General features: G+C 34.5%; 2 protein-coding genes across 2 annotated transcripts; both read right to left on the bottom strand.

Moving 5' to 3' along the window:
- Window positions 1-1,529: 1,529 nt before the first annotated feature.
- Window positions 1,530-11,663, bottom strand: LOC108472161 (disease resistance-like protein DSC1). The gene is made up of 6 exons (XM_053021374.1): window positions 11,553-11,663; window positions 4,369-4,485; window positions 2,646-3,210; window positions 1,826-2,196; window positions 1,655-1,732; window positions 1,530-1,550 (listed from the first exon to the last, which is right to left on the bottom strand). Exons 1-6 carry the CDS (start codon window positions 11,661-11,663, stop codon window positions 1,530-1,532), a joined length of 1,263 nt encoding a protein of 420 aa, XP_052877334.1.
- A 4,236-nt stretch (window positions 11,664-15,899) lies between these two features.
- LOC108472162 (disease resistance protein RPV1-like) lies at window positions 15,900-16,331 on the bottom strand (the record flags this gene model as incomplete). The annotated part of the gene is made up of 1 exon (XM_017773673.2): window positions 15,900-16,331. A coding segment is annotated over one exon (432 nt), but the record flags the coding sequence as incomplete, so codon positions are not given.
- Window positions 16,332-20,847: the final 4,516 nt, after the last annotated feature.

Genomic DNA, 20,847 nt, shown 5'->3' with positions numbered 1-20,847 from the left:
GTTTTTTTAAAATTTAAGAAAATAATATATTTTCTTTTTGGATTTTTTAGTTAAAAATTGCCAAGTGTCACAAAAGATTGACTAAGAAATTTGTTTTAAAGATTGGGTAATTTAAGTAACAGAATATAGTTTAGGTATCACTTTGGGCAGTTGAGTATAATTTATGTATCACTCTTTATAAATTAATCAATAAAGCTTAAAAAATATTAATAAGAGTAGTTAAAATTATCAAGTATTACTAAATCTAGCATGAAGTTACTAATCTATCACAAGAAAAGCTACAATCTTAATTTTATTTTATAGATTAATCATTAAAGCTTAAAAAAAAAAGAGTAGTTACCAAATTAAGAAGACCCGTATACCAATTTTAGGAAGTAAGAGAGTAAGAGAAATTTGAGAGAAATTAGTAGGCACATTTACTTAAACCTAAAATATTAATAAGAGCTAAACAACTTTTTCTTTTACTGAAACCAGCTACCGCTGGTAGGATTGTGTAGCCCTCACTTTGCGGTGTTCCTCGAAGAGGTAAAATTAATCATAAAATATCTTCTATTCTCATAAGTAGAAATTGAACTGGCTACCATATAATTGTCCAATGAAGTAAATAACTAACACACCACATTTCATGCTTGAGATCTAAGCAAGGGTAAGAGATATAACTTGGGCTCAGCTCTAACAATATTATATCAATAAATAAACACCCCAGTTTTCTCGTACACAACAGAAAATCAAGCAACAATAATAGAACATCCTAGATCAGTAGACAACACCCTAACAACTACCTCACCAAATAAAGATCAATAAGCACAAACGCAGTAAACATATTGAGCTGATCCCACTTTCACTGACATTTTTGTCCCAAGCTCAACATATCTTCTTCAACCTGAAAAAGAAAATATAGATATAATATATTCTTTTATATAGAAAAAGTAACATAAAGAATTATTAAGACAACCAATGACCACAATTTTACCATCAAAACATCCCAAGCACAAACGCCTTACAAAATTGATTGACTTTTCGGTCGGTTTTGATTGTGACTCTACCTCTGCCTCCGTCTCTTTATAGACATTAAGTGTCCACTTTACAAGGGAACCATTAGCTATTGATCCCTCAGCAGCAGAGTCTTCATTCATTTCTTCAATTGTTACACAAGTTTGATTGCTTTGCTGCTCTTGGACATCTTCCAAATCTTGCTCATACACTAATCTAACCCCACATTTTTTCACCTTAACTGAGTGATAGGAGATAACCCCATATTCAGCTCAAGCTCATTGAATTCCCGATTTGGGAGATCTAATGTTGGTAAATTCTCGCTTTCACTTTCACCGAATAATTTACCAATTTCACCGATTTATTCCTTCAAGTAATGTGGATATAGCAAGCTGGCACGCGAACAATAAGGAAGATAAAGGAGGTCCTTGGTTACGTGCTGGTTAGAACCTTTCTTAAAAGGAAAGGCAACATGATCCGCAAGAAAAGGTTTATCAAACTCAGCTTGTCCATAATTTTTATCATGCAAAAGAACTTCACTCGTAAGATGCTCCTCCCTGGAAGTATCAGCAGAGACAAAAGTGCAGCACAAAGCAACTCCCATCCGTTGACTATCATTCCAAATATTGTGAGCCAGTGGTATCTTGATTGAAAACCCCACTCTCTGATGGTCGAACCATTCTGGAATTTCACCTCCAGGAATAATAACAGTGAACACGTTTCTTAAATTTCCAAATACCTGCAAAACATAACTCTACTTGTTTAGTAACTAACGAACATCATAAATGATCAAGTATGAGCTTTTGTGAGAGAACCAGAGATATTAACTAACCTTAATATTTTTTTTCAGCAGTGTTACTAGATTCATGGTCTCAGCTAACCTGTAGCAGTTAATACCTCTAATATCAGCCCAATTCACTGACTTGCATACATTTGATGGATTTGCAATTGCTTCAAGCGAATCACAGCCAGATACCAACACACTTCCTATATTTGTTAGAACCCCAGGCAATGATTTAAGCTCCTTACAATTATCCAAATTAAGAGTATTAATCTTGGAAAGACGAGTAATAGACGAAGGTACACTGATGAAATTGTTACCACTAAGATCAATAAAATACAAAGAGGTTAGAGAAGAAATATCATTAGGAATATCACAAAGATTGCACTCCCTAAGATTCAACTCTCTTAATGAACTGAAACCTGACAATGAAGGTAACATCAGAGGCATGGATTCTATCATTGGTCTTTGGATTAACTTTAAAAGGGAAGGTGGATTCATTCGTACTTATATGATGCTCCCTTGCGCCAATTGAAATACAAAACTTTAAGCTGAAAAATGAAAGATGGTGGTATTGTTCTGGCTGTTTCACTTAAGTCAAGCCTGTCCAAAAACTCTAGTTGATTCAAATCCTCTGGCCAACTTTCAACCTTACAACAACCTGAAAATTTAAGAACTCTTAAACCTTTAGACCCACCTATGCTCCTTGGGAGGCTCACAAGGTTACTGCAATCTTTCAGATTTAATATTTCAAGAGATTCCCATTCAATTTTGGTTGGAAGACTCCTAAGATTTTAGCAGCCTCCTAAGTTCAAAAGTTTAAGCCTCGTAAGAACTCCTATGGATGGATGAACATCTATTAATCTGGTACATCCTTCCAAAATCAAAACTTCAAGATTTGGAGCTCTTAAACCTTTACACCCACCTTTGCTGCTTGCGAGACTCACAAGGTTTTTGCAATCTTTCAGATTTAATGTTTCAAGAGATTCCCATTCAATTTTGGTTGGAAGACTCCTAAGATTTTTGCAGCCTCCTAAGTTCAAAAGTTTGAGTCTCGTAAGAACTCCTATGGATGGATGAACATCTATTAATTTGGTACATCCTTCCAAAATCAAAACTTCAAGATTTGGAGCCCTTAAACCTTTACACCCACCTTTGCTGCTTGTGAGGCTCACAAGGTTTTTGCAATCTTTCAGATTTAATGTTTCAAGAGATTCCCATTCAATTTTGGTTGGAAGACTCCTAAGATTTTTGCAGCCTCTTAAGTTCAAAAGTTTAAGCCTCGTAAGAACTCCTATGGATGGATGAACATCTTTTAATCTGGTACTCCCTTTTAAAATCAAAACTTCAAGATTTGGACCTCTAGTAAAGTCTGGTGTCTTGATTAGGTTTTCGGAGCCTTTGAGGTTGAATACTTTCAACTTACACAGGGGCTGCTGAAAACAATAATAAATTAGATAGAAAAGAGAAAACTTAAGTAAACTCATTTTTGTTACTATTTTTCCATCTTAATAAAATTTTAATCATTCATCTTAAAATATTAAAAGGCAGGGACTAGATGAATTGATTCTTACTATATTTCTCTTCCAAAGCTAAGAGAAGTGCAATAAGGTTGTTCGGTTGGAAGCTTGAAGGCAATGATTTTAAAGGATATCCCATCCAATCTAAAAGCCGTAACTTATTAGAAAGATATTCGAAATGATTACAACTTGAAAGGAAATGAACTTTAAGCAATCTCACACTACATGAAAACAGGTTTTTGCGGCGCTAAAACTATTTGCGGCGTTTTTACTAGTGCCACAAAAAAAGCCGCTATAGACAACGCCGCTAAACTTTGCGGCGTTTATTTGAAAAAAACGCCGCTATAGAACATGACTTTTAGCGGCATTTTTTCTACAAACGCCACTATAGAATGTGACATTTAGCCACACTTTTACAACAAAAGCCGCTAGAGAACGTGACCTTTAACGGTGTTTTTCCTTCAAACGCCGCTACAGAACATTACCTTTAGTGGCACTTTTCCAACAAACGACGCTGTAAAACGTGACATTTAGCGATGCTTTGCCTACAAACGACGCTGTAGAACGTGGCCTGTAGCGGCGCTTTTACAACAAATGCCGCTATAGAACGTGGCCTTTAGCGGCGTTTTTCCAACAAACGCCGCTATAGAACGTGGCCTTTAGCTGCGCTTTTCCTACAAACGCCGCTATAGAACGTGGCCTTTAGCAGTGCTTTTCCCGTAAACGCCACTATAGAACTTGGTTTTTAACAGCACTTTTCGCAAAAATGCTACTAATTTTAAAAGATTTCCAACATCCATTTACATCCATATACAAACCCTTCCTGTAACAACCAAAAATAATAAATAAAACAAATCCAACCAAAAACAGCAAATCCAATTGATGCTTCAAATTCAATGAAATATATATAATCTAAATTAAAAAATGAAATAAAAAAATGTTCTTACAATAGTGTTAAAATGTTAAACTATTCTTACAACAAGAAAAAAAAAGTCTAAGATGGAGGATTTTGCGACTGCTGAAACATCTTTGTCATATTATGAAGCTGTAGCTGGAGTTCGTCGTATTTTCTACTCTACTCTGCTTCCCTCGCTGCTTCTTCTGCTCTAAGTTGTAGCTGGAGTTCTTCAAATTTTCTTTGAACCTCTGCTTCTCTCGATGCTGCCTCTGCTTTAAGTTTAGCAATTTGCTCTAAGGATTTGAAACACAAATCAACAATAAAAGTCAACATGCATGTAAATTAAAGTTTAACATTACTTTAAATTTCTGCAGGTTCGTCAGTTGTATTCGGAACATTCGAAGATCTAATATCCGTTTGTTGCTCACTAGTTGTTTCTTCCGAATTTGGAAGATTTTGAACAATACTTAGATCTCATAATTTTCTTCTGGGCATTTTATCTGCAATACACATAAAATAGTTGAAATTTTAGTAACTAATTACAACAGTTGTGAAAAATAAAATAGAATAAAATAAATAAAAATAAAGAACACATAAATTTTACGTGGAAACCCTTTCGGAAAAAAAACTACGGGCAGAGGAGAAGAAAATTCACTATGTCGAAAAATTTTTACTCAAATACAAGAGGAATAGACTATGTCTATTTATAGGCTTGCAAAGCCATATTCTAGTAGGATTGAAACACCTTATCCTAATCAATATAAAATAGATGGAGTTTAATAAGGTTTAAAAACCTTATTCTAAAATAAAATAAAAGAAGTCTAGTTCTATATGGATTTTACTTTTATTTTATTTTCCATCTTATTTTATTTAAATAAGAATTTGGGTCACTTAATTCTAACAATCTCCACCTTGACACAAATTCTCAATGAACAAGTTCTTCATCGCGAACTTTCAATAAACAAGTTCTTCACCTCTTCCAAAAACCCCTTAAGGGTTTAACTTCAACAATGAACACCAACCAAGTCTAAGCAATGCTCAAACTTGGTTATAGGAAGTGACTTAGTCATCATATCTGCAGGATTTTCATGAGTGCTAATTTTGCTCACAACAATATCACCACGAGCAATAATTTCACGAACAAAATGATACCGAATATCAATGTGTTTTGTTCTCTCATGAAACATTTGATCTTTGTAAGAAAGATGGCACTCTGATGTCACAAAATCTCGTGCTTGATTTGAAGGTCTTCATTGAGTTCACTAAATAGTCCCTTCAACCAAATAGCTTCTTTACAAGCCTCGAGAATCGCCATGTACTCAGCTTCGATTGGTAGACAAAGCGATCGTAGTTTGCAAAGTGGCTTTCCAACTAATTGCACAACCTCCGATTGTAAAGACGTAACTGTGAGAGATCTTCTTCTATCAAGGTCTCCAGCAAAATCAGCATCAACATACCCTATAACTCCATCTTTAGTTCTTCCAAACTGTAAGCAAACATTAGTAGTGCCTCGTAAGTATCTTAAAATCCATCGAATCGCTTTCCGGTGTTCTTTACCGAGATTCGCCATGTATCGCTAAGCGCACCGATCGCATATGATAAATCGGACGTGAACAAACCATAGCATACATGAGAGATCCTATCTGCACTAGAGTATGGAACATGTGACATGTACTCAATCTCATTATCGATTGAGGAGATAAGGCCGATGAAAGTCGAAATGGGTCGCTAAAGGAGTACTAACAGGCTTAGCACTCTGCATATTGAACTCGCAAAGAACTTTCTCAATGTACCCTTCCGACTTAGGTACAATTTACTTGCTTTTCTATCTCTGAGAATCTCCATACCAAGTATCTTCTTTGCTGGTCCTAAATCTTTCATCTCAAATTCTTCACTTAGTTGGGCTTTAACCTTTCTTATCTCTCTTTTATCTTTTGCTGCTATCAACATGTCATCAACATAAAGAAGTAGATACACAAAAGAACCATCACTATTTTTCTTAAAGTAGACACAACTGTCAAAACTACTTCTTTTGAAATCATGAGAAGTCATAAAGGAATCAAACCTCTTGTACCCTTGTCTTGGTGATTGTTTCAAACCGTAAAGGGACTTTTTGACAAGCAAACATAGTCCTCTTTTTCGAGACTATAAAACCCTCTCGGTTGTTGCATGTAAATATCTTCCTCAAGTTCTCCATGCAAAATGCGTTTTACATCTAACTGCTCAAGCTCCAAATCATGCATGGCAACAATACCAAGCAAAGCTCGAATCGAACTATGCTTAACAACTGGAGAGAACACATCTGTGAAGTCCACTCCTGGAATTTGACTGTAACCCTTTGCAACAAGCCTTGCTTTATATCTGGGTTCTTCAACTCCTGGAGTCCCTTCTTTCTTTTTAAACACCCATTTACAACGAACAGCCTTTTTACCTTTAGGAAGTTTTACAAGATCCCATGTTCTGTTTTTGTGGAGTGATTCCATCTCCTCTTGCATAGCAAACATCCACTTTTTTGAGTCTTCACAACTAATCGCCTCAGAATAATTAAATGGCTCTTGATTCGCATCTATATCTTCAGCCACATTTAAAGCATAAGCAACTAGATCAACCTCGGCATACTTCTTTGGAGGTTTAATTTCTCTTCTTGTCCTGTTTTTGGCGATAGAGTATTGCGGTGAAGAAGCAACTCTATTCTCAATTTTTGTACTGGCTTGAGGAGTTGATTCTGTATTAATCTGATGCTCCACCTGCTTTTGGTTTTCTTTATTGGAAGAGTCTTTAAGAGATAAGTTAGGTAGCATAGCAGTTTCATCAAAAACAACATCTCTGCTAATCACAACTTTTCTATTTTCAGGACACCATAACTTATAGCCTTTTACACCACTTTATAACCAAGAAAACGCATTTAATGGATCTCGGTTCCAATTTTCCATTATCAACATGAGCATACGCAGGACACCCAAAAATCTTTAAATCGAATAATTAGCGGGATTACGGACCATACCTCTTGTGGAGTCTTTTCTCAATGGCAGCGGATGGAGATCGGTTGATCAAAAACATGCGATGAGGTCGCTTCGCCCAAAATGACTTCGTAAGTTGGCATTTGACAACATACATCGAACCTTCTCCATGATCGTTCGTTCATTCGTTCGCAACGCCGCTTTTCTTTGTGGAGTATGACGAATCGTCAAGTGTCTCATGATCCCTCCGACTTGCACAATCTATTAAACTCATCGAGCGAACTCTAAGCCATTGTGCATGCGGAGGTATTTTATCTGCTTTTCCGTCTCATTTTTCAATCATAATTTTCCAAGACTTAAATGTGGAAAACACATCGCTTTTCGCTTGGGAAGAACGCCCAAACTTTTCGGAAAAATCATCAATAAAGGTTAGCATATAATTAGCTCCACCTCTCGAAGGCACTCTGGACGGCCCCCACGGATCGAATGGATATACTCCAACGTTTCCTTCGTGTTATGGATTCCTCTAGTGAATCGAACTCTCTTTTGCTTCCCAAAACACAGTGCTCACAGAAATTCGGTTTGCAAATTCCTTGCCCATTAAGAAGTCCTCTTTGCTTAATTCGCCATGCCATTCTCACTCATATGCCCTAGGCGATATGCCAAAGTTTAGTAATATCATCATCGACAAGGAAGAGGAAGCGGCAATTGCATCACCGATATGAGAGAACCTCAGAAACATATAACTTGGCAATCTTTCTTTGCCCTTTCATCACAACAAGGACCCTTTGAAATCTTTAAAACCCCACTTTCGGTGTGTATCTGCACTTTTGAATCAAGAGTACTCAACGAAATTAAATTTCTTTTCAATTCGGAACATGCCGCACGTCACTAAGTGTTCGACAACTCCATCAAACATCTTAACTTTAATTGTTCCAACACCGCGATTTTACATGAAGCATTATTTCCCATCAAAACAACACCTTGAGATCTTGTTTCATAAGTTGTAAACCAATCCCGATTGGGACTCATGTGGAAGGTGCAGCTGAATCAAGTATCCACTCCTCGCCACTTTAGAATCATTGATGAAGCAACTAGAAGTTCACCATCGCTGTAGTCTTCTACAACATCACTTCACCGGAATTTTCCGTTTGTTTTCCTTTTGATTCGACCTCCCTTTTAATCTTATTTTGTAGCTTATAGCACTCAGATTTAATGTGCCCTTTCTTCTTGCAGAAGTTGCAAGTTTTACCTCTGTTTGAAGATTTCGATCTACCCTTAGATTTACCACGAGGATTTCGTTCCTGTGTTCTACCACGATCATCATCAACATTCCGGTCTTGTCTCCCACGAACAATGAGACCCTCTCCCTGAGAGTTGGGTTTAACCACAAGATGCTTCATCTTATCATACGAGGTTAAAGAATCATAAACCTCATCAACTGTGAGAGACTCGCGGCTATATAAAATCGTGTCTCTAAAGGTTGAATAAGGCAGGGCAACGAACAAAGTAGAATCAACCCTAGATCTTCCTTATCATCTTGAACCTCCATGGCCTCCAAGTTTGAGAGAATTTCTTTAAACAACATTAAGTGTTCGTGTACTGACGCACCTTCCTCCAAACGATGAGCATAAAGACGCCGCTTCATATGCAACTTGCTTGTTAGAGTTTTCGACATACATATTTGTTCTAGCCTCTTCCATAATGCGTGGCGGTTTTCTCTTTCATCACATCCCGCAAAATTTCGTTGGACAAATGCGAGATGTAATTGTGTTAATGCCTTTCGATCCTTACGCTTCTTCTCTTCATCTGTTAATGTCGAAGGCATCTTATCTATCCTAGCAGGGCATCCTCTAGATCCATCGTGCAAGAAGCGCTTGCATCTTAATTTGCCACAACGCAAATCGGTGTTGCGATCCAACAATGAATTTCATACTTCAAAGACGCCATTACCGTGATCGAGATGAATAACCGGAAGCTCTGGTACCAATTTGTGAAAAATAAAATAGAATAAAATAAATAAAATAAAGAACACATAAATTTTACGTGGAAACCCTTTCGGAAAAAAACCACAGGCGGAGGAGAAGAAAATTCACTATGTCGAAAATTTTTACTCAAATACAAGAGGAATAGACTATGTCTATTTATAGGCTTGCAAAGCCATATTCTAGTAGGATTGAAACACCTTATCCTAATCAATATAAAATAGATGGAGTTTAATAAGGTTTAAAACCTTATTCTAAAATAAAATAAAAGAAGTCTAGTTCTATATGGATTTTACTTTTATTTTATTTTCCATCTTATTTTATTTAAATAAGAATTTGGGTCACTTAATTCTAACAACAGTAATAGTACATATAAAATAGATGAAATATTTAACAAGATCAAGATTTAAAATATAATATTACATATAATTAAAAATCGTAAAATCTTACTACATCATAATTGTAAATATCTTCATTCACATCTGACGAACCCATTGAAATTGTGTACTAGTACTAGGGATATTTTCATTTAAGTTTTGTTCTGGAAAATACAAAGTTTCTAATCTTTCATCGATGTCCTCTCTACTTCCATTGCCCATGTCAAACAAGTCTCTAGGGGTGTTACGGAGTACAACGTACGAACCCTCATCAGTTGGATCTTTCAAGGAAAAAACTTGTTTCACTTAAGAAGAAAATACATACGGCTCGTCTATCAATTGTTGTCCAGTGTGGATTAATCGAAAGAAGTTCACTATTATAAAACCAAATTGATTTTTTTTTAATTTTGCGAGCAGTATTAACATTAGCCCAATCACATCGAAATAAGACAACTTTTTATTTGCCATGGTAATCTAACTCAACAATGTTAGTAAGAAGTCCGTAATACTCCACATTTCCCTCAACAGGATTACTGTCCCTAGCACTAGCATAACTTGTAATTGAAGAATTAACAACTATTCTACAATTTTGAGTCCTCCTCAATCTTTCACAAGATTTTGTATGAAACCTGAATCCATTGATGAGGAAGGCACTACATCCTTTTACTACTCTATTCGGACCTTTGGAAAGCCATTTAACTTTTTCATTAACGTCCTTTCCACTCCAAACCTATTGACTCGAAAGTAAATTGATTAATTATAAATGTAATGAGAAAATATTATTATTTGTCAATGAAAGCTTCAGTCACATACTGTTTTCCCTAACCATTCATGAAAAGACTCTGTGAATAACTAATGAATCTCTCGATGTTATAATCTTCGAGAGCATGAATGAGATCTCAAGAGTTGTTTGTACTCGCTATGTTAAAAAGTGGATTACTTGGTTAGAAGAGAAACAAATTAAAAAGATGAATATTAATCAAATTCTAAAACTTACTTGCGTAATGGTTCAAATGAATCGTGGTGAAAAAGAACATATCGATATGCTTGTATCCAAGATCTATCATCTAAGTGTGCAATTTCAACTTTACCGATGGGTTCTCCATAACTTCGAAATAAATAAGTTTCAGCTATGTTATGATCAGTGAGCCCAGCATTTCTACTTGGTCTATTCAGTCTTGTTTCAACATCTTCTAAATATCTAGAACAGAAAGTCATACACTCTTCTACCAAATCCTTCAGCTATTGATCCTTCTGGATAACGCTTATTACGACAATAAGACTTTAATTTGAATAGGAACCTAAACACTATATACAACATTATCAAAAGTTGACTAAAGGTATATTCATGAATTAATGAAAAACTTTACAAATAAATTAGCACCTCTCTATAGGATACATCCACCGATAGAAAACCGGTCCACCAAGTTTTGCTTCATGAGGGAGATGGATTACTTAGTGCACCATAATAGTGAAGAAAGAAGGTGGAAAGATCTTCTCCAAATTGCATAAATCAAGGCGGTTTGATCTTGTACTTTCTCAAGTTCTTCAACATTCAGAACTTTTCTACAAATAGTTATCATTATATTGGATAGTTCAATTATGCAAGACATCACCTTTTTTGACATACAACAGTGTAAAGTAACTGGCAATAAATCTTGTATCAAGATGTGATAATCGTGAGATTTTAGGGAATATAGTCTTCAATCTTTAAGACTCACACATCGAGATATATTTGGTGCATATGCATCTGGGACCTTTATGTCCTTCAACACCGTGCAAAACATTTCTTTTTCTTTCTTTAACATTGCAAAAATAGGAGGCGACAACCTATATTTCCCATTTAGAAGTACTAGTTCACATCAAATTCCCATGTTAACTAGATCAAGTCGACTTTGAAGATTGTCTTTCGATTTTCTATCGACATTCAGAATTGTCTCAATGATGTTCTCGCAAACATTCTTTTCAATATGCATGACATCAAGATTGTCCCAATAAGGCAACTAAAAAAAATACTTCTTTTCTTCCACAAGTCCACCTCATTAGGATCATCCTCTTCATCCGATTCATCATTAATCTCCCCGTCAACATCGCCGACATACGCCTCCCTCAGTCTTCTCTTTGTTTGCGAATTGTATGGTTGATTCATCTTCCTATAACAAATTTTGATAATTTTGTATATCGTGTTTAGGTTCCTATTCAAATTGAAGTCTTATTGTCGTAATAAGTGTTATCTAGAAGGATCAATAGCTGAAGGATACTTGGCAGAGGAGTGTATGACTTTCTGTTCTAGATATTTAGAAGATGTTGAAACAAGACTGAATAGACCAAGTAGAAATGCTGGTCTCACTGATTATAACGTAGTCAAAACTTCTTTATTTTGAAGTTATGGAGAACCCATCGATAAAGTTGAAATTGCACACTTAGATGATAGATCTTGGTTACAAGCACATTGACATGTTCTTTTTCACCACGATTCAATTGAACCATTACGCAAGTAAGTTTCAAATTTTGATTAATATTCATCTTTTTAATTTGTTTATATTCTAACCAAGTAATCCATTTTTTAACATAGCGAGTACAAACAACTCTTAAGATATCATTCACACTCTCGAAGATTACAACATCGAGAGATTCATAAGTTATTCACAGAATCTTTTCATGAATGGTTAGGGCAAACAGTATGTGACTGAAGCTTTCATTGACAAATAATAATATTTTCTCATAACATTTATAATTAATCAATTTACTTTCGATTCAATAGGTTTGGAGTGGAAAGGACGTTAATGACAAAGTTAAATGGCTTTCCGAAGGTTCGAATAGAGTAGTAAAAAGATATAATGCCTTCCTCATCAATGGATTCAGGTTTCATACAAATCTCGCGAAAGATTGAGGAGGACTCAAAATTGTGGAATAGTTGTTAATTCTTCAATTATAAGTTATGCTAGTGCTAGGGACAGTAATCCTGTTGAGGGAAATGTGGAGTATTACAGACTTCTTACTGACATTATTGAGTTGGATTACTATGGCAAACAGAAGGTTGTCTTATTTCGATGTGATTGGGCTGATGTTAATACTGCTCACGGAATTAAAAAAATCAATTTGGTTTTACAATGGTGAACTTCTCTCAATTAATTCACACTGGACAACAATTGATAGACGAGCCGCATGTATTTTCTTCTCAAGTGAAATAGGTTTTTTACTTGAAAGATCCAACTGATGAGGGTTGGTACGTTGTACTCCGTAACACCCCTAGAGACTTGTTTGACATGGGCAATGGAAGTAGAGATTACATCGACGAAAGATTAGAAACTTTGCATTTTCCAGAACAAAACCTAAATGAAAATATCCCTAGTCCTAGTACACAATTTCAATGGGTTCGCCAGGATGTGGATAAAGATATTTACGAATTATGATGTAGTAAGATTTTACTATTTTTTAATTTATGTAATATTATATTTTAAATCTTGATCTTGTTAAATTTTTCATATATTTTATATGTACTATTATTGTTGTAATTAGTTACTAAAATTTCAATTATTTTATGTGTATTGCAGATAAAATGCCCAGAAGAAAATTACGAGATCTAAGTATTGTTCAAAATCCTCCAAATTTGGAAGAAACAACTAGTGAGCAACAAAAGGGTATTGGATCTTCGAATGTTCCAAATATAGCTGACGAACTTGCAGAAATTCAAAGTAATGTTAAACTTTAATTTACATGCATGTTGACTTTTATTATTGATTTGTGTTTCAAATCCTTATATTATAATATACCATTTTTCAACTGAAAGAGGTGGGACGCGGAGAACTCGAGGACGTACGCTACTAAAAGATTTATACGAGTTAAATTCCGTCGAGCATGTCAGAGTAGCTAGAAACAGTCATGGGCAGCCTGTTGGATCAGAAGCTCGACTTTTAGCAGGATACTTGGGCATTATAGCATAAAATGCCAATCTGTTGCCCATCAACTAGTGTCATGGCATCATATGCCTGATAGTAACAAAAATCAAGCTCTCAATAATATTAAGGTAATAACGTAAATGTAATTTATAATACTTTATTTAAGTTTCATTTATATTTACTATCTAAACTTGTGTTTTTTTTTTTTGCAGAAGATATTTTCTATAGAGGTCTCGGATAATTATGTTAAGAAGGCATTAGGAAAGAAATGGAGAGACCATAAAAGTACTTTAAGAAAGAATATTTTAAGAAAAATATAAGTCTCGAAGAGAAACTGCGAAATGTCTCGCCGGGAATGCTGAGGTACCAATAGGAAGATGCAGTTAGATTTTGGAATTCAAAGAAAGGAGAGGTATTACATACTTCCAAACTCACATAATTATAGTATTTACTATATAAGTAATAATGATTTCATAATGTAGAACGCGTTGGAACTACAAGTAGGCAAAAACAAAAATTCACGCACACAGCTGGGTCAAAAAGTTTTGCTTGTGTAGCTGAGGGCAAGGAATTTTGAATTTATTAATTGTGTCACATATTAATTAATCTCGATTAAATAATATTTTTACTACTATATTGTAAGAACAATTGTTTGGTCAAAAAGTTGGACACCTTCAGCTTTTTGACATTACACATAGAAAAAAAGATGGATCTCCTATGACTACTGAAGCTGCAGAAATAATGGTATATTTACTTAATAAAATTTGAATTATTTTAAACATTTATAATGTTTAATTTTAATGGTTTAATTCTTCGTTTGTATTGCAAATAATGTTGTGTTGCATTTGTTTATTTTATATATTTCGTTTCTAACTTTTTGATTGATTTATTAAGAGAAACTAAAGGATAAAAAGGCGGAGTATGAAGCGATTGCTTCGAGTGATAGCTCTGTTAATCTTGATGACATTGATAACTGAATAATTACTGAAGTTTTGGGTCCTGAAAGGTATGGTTGGGTTCAATTTCAAGGATCGTTCGTTAATCCAACCTAATATTTTAGATCCAGCTCGCAATAATATATGCCTTCAAGGAATCAGGTTCAAGCTGAAGTTTAAAGGTTAAAAGACTAGATGGCTCAGAAGCAAGCGACCACAGTTGAGCAAATTGCTCAACTTAAAATGAAGGCAGCATCGAGAGAAGCAGAGGTTCAAAGAAAATATGAAGAACTCCAACTACAACTTAGAGCGGAAGCAGCAGCGAGGGAAGCAGAGTAGAGCAGAAAATATGACGAACTCCAGTTACTGCTTCAGAATATGATGTATACGTTTCAGCAGTCGCAAAATCCGCCATCTTAGATGTTTGTTTTCTTATTGTAAGAATAGTTTAACATTTTAACATTATTGTAAGAATATTTTGTTATTTCATTTTTGAATTTAGATTATATATATTTCGTTGAATTTGAAGTATCAATTGGATTTGCTGTTTTTGGTTGGATTTGTTGTATTTGTTGTTTTTGGTTGCTACAAGAAGGGTTTGTATATGGATGAAAATGGATGTTGGAAATCTGCTAAAATTAGTGGCTTTTTTGCGAAAAGCGCCGCTAAAAATCAAGCTCTATAACAGCGTTTGCGGGAAAAGCGTCGCTAAAGGCCACTTTCTATAGCGGCATTTGTGGGAAAAGCACCGCTAAAGGCAACGTTCTATAGCAGCGTTTGTGGGAAAAGCGCTGCTAAAGGACACATTCTATAGCGGCGTTTGTTGTAAAAGCGCCGTAACAGGTCACGTTCTATAGCTGCGTTTGTAGGTAAAGCGCCGCTAAATGTCACGTTCTATAGCGTCGTTTTTTGGAAAAGCGCTACTAAAGGTAATGTTCTATAGCGGCGTTTGAAGGAAAAATGCCGCTGAAGGTCAAGTTCTATAGCGGCATTAGTTGTAAAAGCGCTGCTAAAGGTAACATTCTATAGCGGTGTTCGAGGGAAAAGCACCACTAAAAGTCACATTCTATAGTGGTATTTGTAGGAAAAATGTCACTAAATGTCATGTTCTATAGTGACGTTTTTTTTCAAATAAACGCTGTAAAGTTTAGCAGCGTTGTCTATAACGGCATTTTTTGCGGTACGTCGCAAATAGTTTTAACGACATTTATAGGCCAAAAAAAGCGCCGCTAAAAACATGTTTTCGTGTAGTGTTTGCTGATATCTTTTGAATGCACTTCTTTTTCTTTTCTTTAAAGTTCGTTCAATGAATCATTAACACACGATAGGTAATTTGGGAGCAAACACAAAGCAAGAATAAGAAGGCAAGATTTGCTAGGACATCCAAAAATACACAACCTGCCCTTTAGGTTAATGGAACTTAACAATTAATTACATCGATAATAAAAACTTATATATATATATATAGCATGTTATCCAAAAATAATAATAATAACAGCATCATTGAGTCACTAAAACTAGCTGGAAAATAGAGAAGCAAACGATGATTTACCTATTATTTAAATGCCATCCTTTGATGTTAGCCACTTGAGTCAAAGCGTTTCGCCACTTTTGGATCTTGCTTTTATCTTCTTTGTATCTCTCTTCATGTGCAACAAAGGCTTCTTCAACTTTACCTTTTTGTTTCCTTAAATCAGAAGGATCCACCTTGTAGAAAATGGGAAACACTTGGTGTCTCTTCTCGTTTTTCTGCTTAACAATCTCAGCAAGCTCCTCCAAGCACCAACTTGAAAAGGCATAGGTTTCGGAGAAAATGATTATGGAGCACCGTGACTGTTGAATGACTTTAAACAGTTCAGGTGAGATTTCTTCGCCGGCGTCTAGTTTTGGGTCGTCCCTGAAAGTGTGGACTTCCTTCCCCATTAGAGCTTCATAGAGATGATCTGTGAAGTTCTTACGGGTATCTTCACCTCTAAAACTCAAAAAACATCATATGTCTTTCTAGAAATAGATGAGGAAGATGAAGGTAACGACAACATGAGGAATTATAAGAAGAGAAAAGAGATCTGAATCTGATGTTCAAAGATCACAAAAAGTAAAAGATGGCTCAATAACTAGAGAAACTGAAACAGTAAAGTATATGAGCATCAAGAAAGACAACATGCAACACATATTAATACACATGAAAGCGCGTAAGGGGCTGAAATTTGGGGGTGATAGATGAGCGATGATGTTCTTTCCTGGAAGAATCCAACAAGGTAAAACTACTTTGATATATTTAAAATTCCTTAATAATTTTTAAATTTTGGGTCTGAGTTAAGAGCAGTCGGCAATGGGGAGGCAAACCTCTCCGAACCCCAACAGCACAACATTTACCCACTTGTCTTTCGCCTTTCGCCTTTCATTTTTCTTTGATTAGACATAACACCAGTATAAAAGTAAATTTACAAGTTTATTTTTCCAGTAAAACTAAATTAAAATTTGAAAATCAATTAATTATTATATTTAATTAAATATTCTAACCACTAACTTATTCAAAATAATATTTAAAGATTTTATGAGAAATTTAAGTGACTGTGGTTTAATTCTTATCATTTTTAAAATAATATTTAAGAATTTTATTAGATATTTAAAATTATGAAAGTTTATAAGAAATTATTTGATAAGTGAAAATGCAACATTCTGATTTCTTGACTCGATATTTGGGTCGGGTATGAGGATGTTGTAAACAGGGTTTTATCAGTTTGAAAAATGTCTTACAGTCAAAATGTCTACCGTAACATGGTTGTACTATAACCCCAGAGCCTCAGCCGAGACGGCAAGGGGTTCTCTGTCCCTGCGGGGATCGAGTGACAGAAGTTTTGAGAATTCAAGAGAAGGTCACGGCGAGACGAGCCGTTTATCATTACGATAGGTGTCAAGTGGAAGTGCAGTGATGTATGCAGCTAAAGCATCCTAACAGACCGGTAAACTTGAACCTTGTTCCTACATGACCCGATCAATTCAATCAGGCACTTGCCATCTATTTTCATTGTTCAACTCTTTGACAACATGAAAAATCCATTGATGTTGGATATAGCGCAATCCATGTAGTGAGATATGATTGATCAATATAGGATTTATCTTTTCTACATAATGGGAACAATATCTTAGATCTTTTGATGGAGTGAGACTAGAAATATATGACCATACTTGATAAGTTGATATGAGATATCATACTTATTTGTTTATAGTCTGCCCAAAAAATTAAAAAATATGAGATTGTACTATATAAATGTGACTATTCCATGACTTGTGTCCAATCTAGATATTAATGATAAAAGAATATAATACATGAAAAAATTATCACAGAAAAGTTATGTCAAATCATGACTTCTTTTAACTTGAGTGGCAATGATGTATTGCTAGATGTCACTCATTGCTTGAAATGTTAGAAGTATTCTAGTATTACTACCAACGTTACAAGAACCAACAGGGTTACACCCTATAGTTGAAATGAATAGAATTCAAATACATTTGGTACTGTATTTAGTTGTCACATGAATTAAATTAATTGTTGAATTAATTTAATTTGATTGTTAAATATTAAACACATTATATGTACAAACTTGTTGTGTACAAATAGAGAATATAAATAAAATTAATATATGAATTTGATTCATACAAAATATTAATTGTATATTTTTATCAATTTATTAATATAAGCAGTTATATTAATTAATTTCGGTCAAAATATAAAAGACATGCAAATTAATATTCTTTTGGAAAGAATATAATTAATATATGAATTTGATTCATACAAAATATTAATTTATATATTTTACCGAATTTATTAATATAAATAATTATATTAATTAATTTCAATCAAAATATAAAAGATATGAAAATTAATATTCTTTTAAAAAATATAATTTCTTTTTAAACTTTCCATTTCATTTTCTATCAATAAGGGAATAATCCAGGCTTTCCTTTTTAATATGTGATATTAAAGATGATAAAAGGATATAATCTCTTAGTGTGTTAAGTTACCAACTTAATAAAATAAAGGTCTAGCAACTGTTATTATTATTCTCTCCGAAAAGTTCAAGAAAAAGTGAATGCTCGTTTTTTATAGGTGACTACATAAAGGTCAGGACGTTTTCGTTGTGGCTTGAAATCGAAATCGAATCAAAATTATCCTTTCAGAACCCGATTCGTTTCTCGTACATAGATTAGTAATTGATGATCGCTAAAATAAATTTTCTGCTACACCAGGAGACGTACCAACAATCCAACAACCACTGTGTAGGCACACCCTCAATCTTCTTTTTCACGCTTGACTTTTTCGCTGCTCAGGGCACGTCCATTTTGTTCTTGCTTCGTTAATTCCACTCCTGAATTTGCTTCCTATGAAGCTATTGAAATTGTGGAGCAAAGAATCATTGATGATGCTGCGAGTGGGATGATGAGTCTGCTTGGTGGGGTTAGAGACCAAATGCGGGAAATAGATACCCACCTAGCCGCCTGCAATGCAATGCTTCAATTGCTGATTGGTTCATCAAAATCACTGCAAAATAGAATATAATATGGCTACTCTAAATACATTAACATTATTAGTGTCAAATGGTGGGCAGAGACGAATACATGCAAATTGCATCCAAATTTTTGCAGTAGGGAATATAATTGTTTGCTTAAAAGAGAGAGGTCACTCCGATGAAGCTTCTCGCTTTCATCCGCCTCTACCTTCCCTAAGGTAGTTTAAAATTGCGTCTGTGTCAAATTTAGTAAAGTAGTTTAAATCGAGGGATGACAGATCGTCGACCTTGTAACATAAGATGCCATAATATTCGCAAATAGTCACGGGAGAAATATCTATATTGAAAGATTTTGAAAATTTATAAAAAAAATATTTGATAAGTGAAGAATGTAGTAGAGAATATAACATCTCGGTATCTTGACTTGATGTTCAGGTTAGGTATAGGGTGTGTTACAATGAACAGAACTTTATCAAATTGAAAAATATTTTACGAAAAAAATTGGTAAGACATTTTACGGGAATAATGATTTACGTTGACTAAAAAATATTTTACATTGACTATTTTATTTTATATGAAATCAACTGAAAATATTTTTATTAAATTTTTAAATTAAAACAAACGAAACTTTAATTCAAATTGTATTTATTTTACCCATTTCTTTAAAATTTCAAATCAAGTTTAAAAATAAAATAAAGTTGATTTAACTCAACAAATTTAGAATTCTTTGATATAATTCTGTTGGGTATGGGTCCCATTATGTGGAAACCCATATTTTCTGCCATAATATTTTGTCTTTCTTTGATTTTGTCAAAAGTCAATTTTTTTTTATGTGTGGGATGTGGCAGCCTTTCTATTATTATTGAGTGTCAAATTCTCAATTTAAAAGAAGAGAAAAAACAGAGAGTGAGATTGAAGCTCGTTGGAGAAAAAGAGAATAGAAAAATCAGTTTTTCAAGCTTGGTGCAGCAGTGATCAACTCCTCGATCGAAGGTCCATCCGTGGTTCGATTGAGCTGATTTTTGGACAGCAGCTAGGTGATAAGGTGTTCTTGACTTTGCACGGTCGGATTTTTCATCCGAGACTTGTAGCGTCGGAAATACCCATTTTTCAGCAGCTACGTTTTTGGTGATGTTCTCTCATTTTTCTCTCTTTTGCTAAAGATTACATATTGTTAGCCTTGTCGGAGTTGAATGCTTGTTGTAGGCTTGATATTGTGATCTTGTAGTCGAACATTTGATGATAGTAGAGCTCTTTATCGGATTCTAAAGTCCCGTGGTTTTTACCCTTAATTTAGAGAGGTTTTCCACGTAAAAATATCGGTGTCTCTATTTATTTTTGTTGTGGTTGCATTAGTTGATTTGTGGTTGATTAAGATTGCTAGAGAACATATCTTGTGCTATTGTGCTTGCCATAATTTTTGACAGGAGTTATAAGGAGAGAAAAAACACCGATTGTGCTTTCGCTTTGTTTCGATTATTCGGTTTCTTCCCAACAAATTCTACTCAATTTAACACCATTGCACCCACACCCATTTCTGTGGACATGAAATGAAATTAAAATGAATTGTGGAATCCAAGATGATATGATGGAGATAATACTTGCTCTACTCTTGCAGTCTTTGCTTTCTTTCCTCCCAGCTTTTCGGTTTTGTCTGGTTCCTTCTCTTACCCAACTTTTTCTTAGTGTTTTTTTTAATTATTTATTTTCTCTTCCCATTAAATTATCTTTCGAAGCTAATTTCTCATTTATTTTCCTTTACCCTTATTGTACTTTATAAGGTGAAAATTATGGAGCGGTGATTGGGTGATAGAGTTTGGTATAGATTTTTAAAGATTTTGTCTTTATTTTCAATTAAATACATTTTTAAAAGCTAAGCATAAAGAGAGAATATTACAAAATTTACACTCATAAAATGTGATGATGTATTAAAGATAATTTATTATTAGAATCTAAGAAATCAGTTGTTGATTTTGTTGATT

Source organism: Gossypium arboreum, chromosome 11, assembly GCF_025698485.1.
Source record: "Gossypium arboreum isolate Shixiya-1 chromosome 11, ASM2569848v2, whole genome shotgun sequence".
Classification (NCBI taxonomy): domain Eukaryota; kingdom Viridiplantae; phylum Streptophyta; class Magnoliopsida; order Malvales; family Malvaceae; genus Gossypium; species Gossypium arboreum.
Note: the sequence above shows the minus strand (reverse complement) of the source record. Positions and strands in the feature narration are given on the sequence as shown.

Bases quoted from the DNA above. Each gene is read 5' to 3' on its own strand.
- LOC108472161 (XM_053021374.1), bottom strand. From the start codon at position 11,663: ATGAATCAACCATACAATTCGCAAACAAAGAGAAGACTGAGGGAGGCG. The intron at 2,197-2,645 runs GTACCAGATTAA...CTTCATTGTCAG, and splicing joins AGTTTTGATTTTGGAAGGAT to GTTTCAGTTCATTAAGAGAG. The intron at 1,733-1,825 runs GTTAGTTAATAT...TATGTTTTGCAG, and splicing joins TGCTGAAAAAAAATATTAAG to GTATTTGGAAATTTAAGAAA.